Raw genomic sequence first — 4,087 nt, 5'->3', positions numbered from 1 at the left:
TTTCCAACCAATTAGGAATCAATGCAATCACAGATATGGTGGACTGTCATACCTGTGATTGCTTTTAAATATAGCAGTGTTTTTCTTTCAAATGCAATCCGGTTTTCTTAAAGGAAAACGGAATAGGTTTCAAAAGAAAAAATGAAACTGTTTCATTTTTTAAGAGTAGGAAGTAGTGTGTAGGACCACTGCCTGCTCTTAAAAAATAATTGTTTTCCATTCTCAAATAGGAAGGGGTAGGTAAGGGATCCCATGTGGACCCCTTCCCATTTGCGAGTTAGCACCTCCTTCAAGGAGATGGTAAATTATGAATGTTTTGCGACCGTGAATCGGTCTCAAAATATACATGCATCCCATTCAGATTCAGTATTTGGAAGGGATGCCCTAAACCCCCCAAACCAAATACTCGATAAGATGTGCCCTCTGGATCATCCGAATTGTTTAATAAACAATTTTTTAAAGAGAGACACTGGACAGGATTCCTATTAAAATGGGATCATTAGTATGTAATGGTTTAATTGTGCTAAAACATATTCCCTCACTATGTTAAACTTCAGCAGAAAGCAGTTTGCGTTTTACCGCTCTGAATGGTCTTCACGCGTGCATGAAAGGTGATAGAAAGCCAATGTGTTTGAATATGACGTTGACTTCCACAGTTCCAGGTTAAAGACATCCACCCTATTTTTAACTGGATCATTTTGTCTTTGATCTCCTCATTGGTGTCCACGTTTCCTGATGAAATTTGGAACAAGACTTATATTTAATGTGCTTCGAAATGTAGGGCTGGAGAAGTAAAATACCAAGGGATTGAGGACGCTGTCCAAATACGTGAGTGATAATGAGTAAACAAACAGCAAGCAAGATATCTGAAAGACCTCGCATCTGTTTAAGCATTTGGAGATGAGGACAGCGATGGTGGCCACCGTGCTGGGGAGAAAACAGAATGTGAACTCGAAGGACACCAAGGTGACTGATCTGACCGCTCTTTGGATCCTGCTCTGTCTTTCCACCTGGTGAGCGTTTAGCTGGCGCACAATGGATTGGGTGCAGAACAGTATGGCCACCAAGGGCACAACACACTCAGCCACGAAGAAGATGTTCTGCCAGACCTGGGTTGGACTAAACTTCTGGTTGAGGTCAAAAGTCTCGCAAAGAGTTCTGTTTGCAAATTCTTCATTTATCAAATGGGTCTCCGTTAAAATATGGACGGTCATGGCAATGATGACACTCCATAGGAGAGCGACTATCCCTATGGCTTCCTTCTTTGTGATGCTGTTGACCCGGTGATATGGGTGCACAATTTTAAAATATCGATCGGCTGCCACCAAAGTCAAAAAACAGATGCTTCCAGCTCGGTTGAGGGATATCATGAACAGCATGATCCTGCAAGGAATATCACCAAAGTGCCACTGACTGGTGTGCAAGAAGTAATGAACCCGGAATGGGAGAAAGAAGAGGAGCATGAAGTCAGCCATTGACAAATTAAAGAGGTAAATTGTGCTGGGTGTCCATAATGTCATGCGGAAGCAGAAGACCCAGAGGGCTACTCCATTACCAAGTACGCCGATTCCAAACTCAATCGTGAGCACTACTGCCAAAGCGAATGTGTGCGGGGTTTCCACAAAGAGACAGGAGGCATTCCAATTCATGGTTTCTGAAAAAAAAAGAAATATTGGTGAAATGCAGAATTAACAATAATCACAGATTTTACCTTCTAAAACAGCCTTACCTTTGTTATTCTTCTACAACCATCACAGGGATGTGCATATTTAAGAACAGAGAAGTTCACTTTTGGATATGCTGTCTTTTATATTGGCATGTGGGATCAAAACAGTTTTGAGCATATAGGCTATAACCATCATTTCCATGTAGGCCTCCGATTAGGGATATATCTTAGTCAGTGAAATTCAGGGGGTGTGAATGTCACACTTCCCTACTAACAAACCTATGGGGTGGCATGATGGGGTGATGAGATACACAAGAGATACTGCAGCTATGAGGTGCTGTAAACCTGCGGGTACACCTTTCTGATTGTTTTTTTTTAATTGCCTATATTGCTTTTGAATTGTGTTCAAGGCTTTTCATCTAATACACATTTTTAGAAACCTTTTCTGTCAGTGGGGTTTAAACATCTCCATGGGCTGCCTTTAACTTAAAGTGTAGTTCAAAATTAGGACCCATAAAAATATAAGGAGGGTTGTTGTGTTCTTTTGTCCTGCTGTCCCATATCATGCTCCACCATCCCAGAAAAAGCTAGAAAAAGGACCATTGATGTATATAGTGCACTTCTCCATCTCATAATATATTGACATCTGATAGAGACTTCTGTCTGCAGATTCCTTACCTAGCTGTCAGAATGGAGTGGCAAATTTTAGAGTAATCCCTTTGCGTGCTAGAAGGTGGCGTCGTTTGGCTCCATGTGGCATTGTCAGCACCAGCACTTAGGCTTGAAAAGCAAAACTGCAGGAGAAAGAAAAGATGCTGGTAGTCGCAATATGATTTGCTAGAGAAATCTCTGTATAGCAGGCTTTGTCTAAATATAAAAACCTCCTAATCAAGGAAAAGAGCGGGTATTTCATTTAGCAAATAGAGATAGCTAAAGATTCTACCAAACAGCTTTTCCAAGTGTTATCCGAACTCACCACACTTGCTGGCAATAATTCCAGTAACAAAACGCAAGTTTTTTGCGAACACTTTGGCACAGTGCTTTAAGGACAAAGTTAATCAAGTTTATTCCAAGTTTGAGGCAGCTACTCATTCTGATGTCACATCTGATACCTTCCATGATTCTCATAAGGTGTGCTCCTTCACTGAATCTTCCCCTGTTACTGTGGAACAGATAGCCATCATGGTCAGCAAGGCAAAGTCTGGCTCGCCTTCCAATCCTTGCCCTCCCTTGGTTCTGAATAGGGGTGGGCGGAATTTGCGAAATTCACTTTTGCAAATTATCGCGAAGATGTCAAAAATCTCTGCAAACACGTGGAAATATCGCGAAGACGCAGACATTTTTTTCACCCGCCTGTTCGCGATATTTTCTGCATGATCGCGTTGTAAAATGTCTCGCCAACTTGCCCATGCGGTCGCCATCTTGTTTTCACTTGTCCCGCCCGCTCGCGATGCTTATTTCCTGTTCGGGGTCTCGAATGACGTGTTCGCGATCGCAAACTCACGCGGGATAGCGCGACCAGCTACCAACAATCCAACATAGGAAAACTCACCGCCGAACGCAGGGACGCTAGCGCGCACGCGAAAATGCATTTTTGAAGCGCGAGCAAGAAAAATCTTTCATTTTGTAGCAGATTGCGAAAGTTTTGACATTTTCGCGCTCTCCGCGGAATGCAAAAATGTCAAATTATCGCAATTTCCACGAGCGAAACAAAATTTACCTCCCAGTCCTAGTTCTGAAACTTATCCCAGACATGATAGGCCCAAATCTCACAACCATCTTCAACTCAATGCTTCTCTCCGGAGTTTTTCCCACTCAGTGGAAAATTGCCTCTATTCTCCCGCTCCTAAAGAAACTCAGCCTGAACCCAGTTGATCCCAACAATCATCAGCTCATTTTGTGCCTCCTGCTTCCCTCAAAACTAGAGGAAAAAGTTATGAACTCTCAACTTACACAGTACCTGCAACAGAATCAATTGTTGGAATAGCCTCAGGGGCTCATTACGATGGTGGGCGGACCTGAGTCTGCCCGCCATCGTTGCGGTGTTTGGGACCACCCGCCATACATGCGGTGGTCCCACCAATGCAATTAGAATGCACCTGCCATACTGGCGGGCGCATCGTGGGCCTTTAACATTGCGGACGATGCTGCTGGCTGCAGCACCGTACTCAATGTTAAAAATGCCATGCACTGCATTTCCCTCCACTATGTGGCAGGCACCACGCAATGCGTGCCATGCAGTGCAAGGAAAAGCAGGGGGTACTATGGGTACCCCCCAGCGCAGCACCACCTCACCCCACAGCAAGGGGGGCCTGCTACGGGCCCCTGAATCCCTTTCCGCCTGTCTTTTCGCAGTGGGATGACCGCCACAAAAAGACAGGCGGAAAGGGATATCCTAATCCCTACGGCGGTGCCTGCAAG

The 4,087-nt window shown here is 44.2% G+C and overlaps 1 protein-coding gene across 1 annotated transcript; it reads right to left on the bottom strand.

Annotated features, from left to right (window-relative positions):
• Positions 1–713: 713 nt before the first annotated feature.
• Positions 714–1,649, bottom strand: LOC147679403 (hydroxycarboxylic acid receptor 2-like). The gene has a single exon (XM_086942452.1). It carries the CDS (start codon positions 1,647–1,649, stop codon positions 714–716), a length of 936 nt encoding a protein of 311 aa, XP_086798578.1.
• Positions 1,650–4,087: the final 2,438 nt, after the last annotated feature.

The sequence above is a fragment of the Lissotriton vulgaris genome, chromosome 11 (genome assembly GCF_964263255.1).
Source record: "Lissotriton vulgaris chromosome 11, aLisVul1.2, whole genome shotgun sequence".
Taxonomy (NCBI): Eukaryota; Metazoa; Chordata; class Amphibia; order Caudata; family Salamandridae; genus Lissotriton; species Lissotriton vulgaris.
The sequence above is the reverse complement of the archived record's forward strand: the minus strand, read 5'-3'. Positions and strand labels throughout refer to the sequence as shown.

What these genes read in the sequence shown, in the direction of transcription:
- LOC147679403 (XM_086942452.1), bottom strand. Translation starts at nt 1,649, where the DNA reads ATGAATTGGAATGCCTCCTGTCTCTTTGTGGAAACCCCGCACACATTC.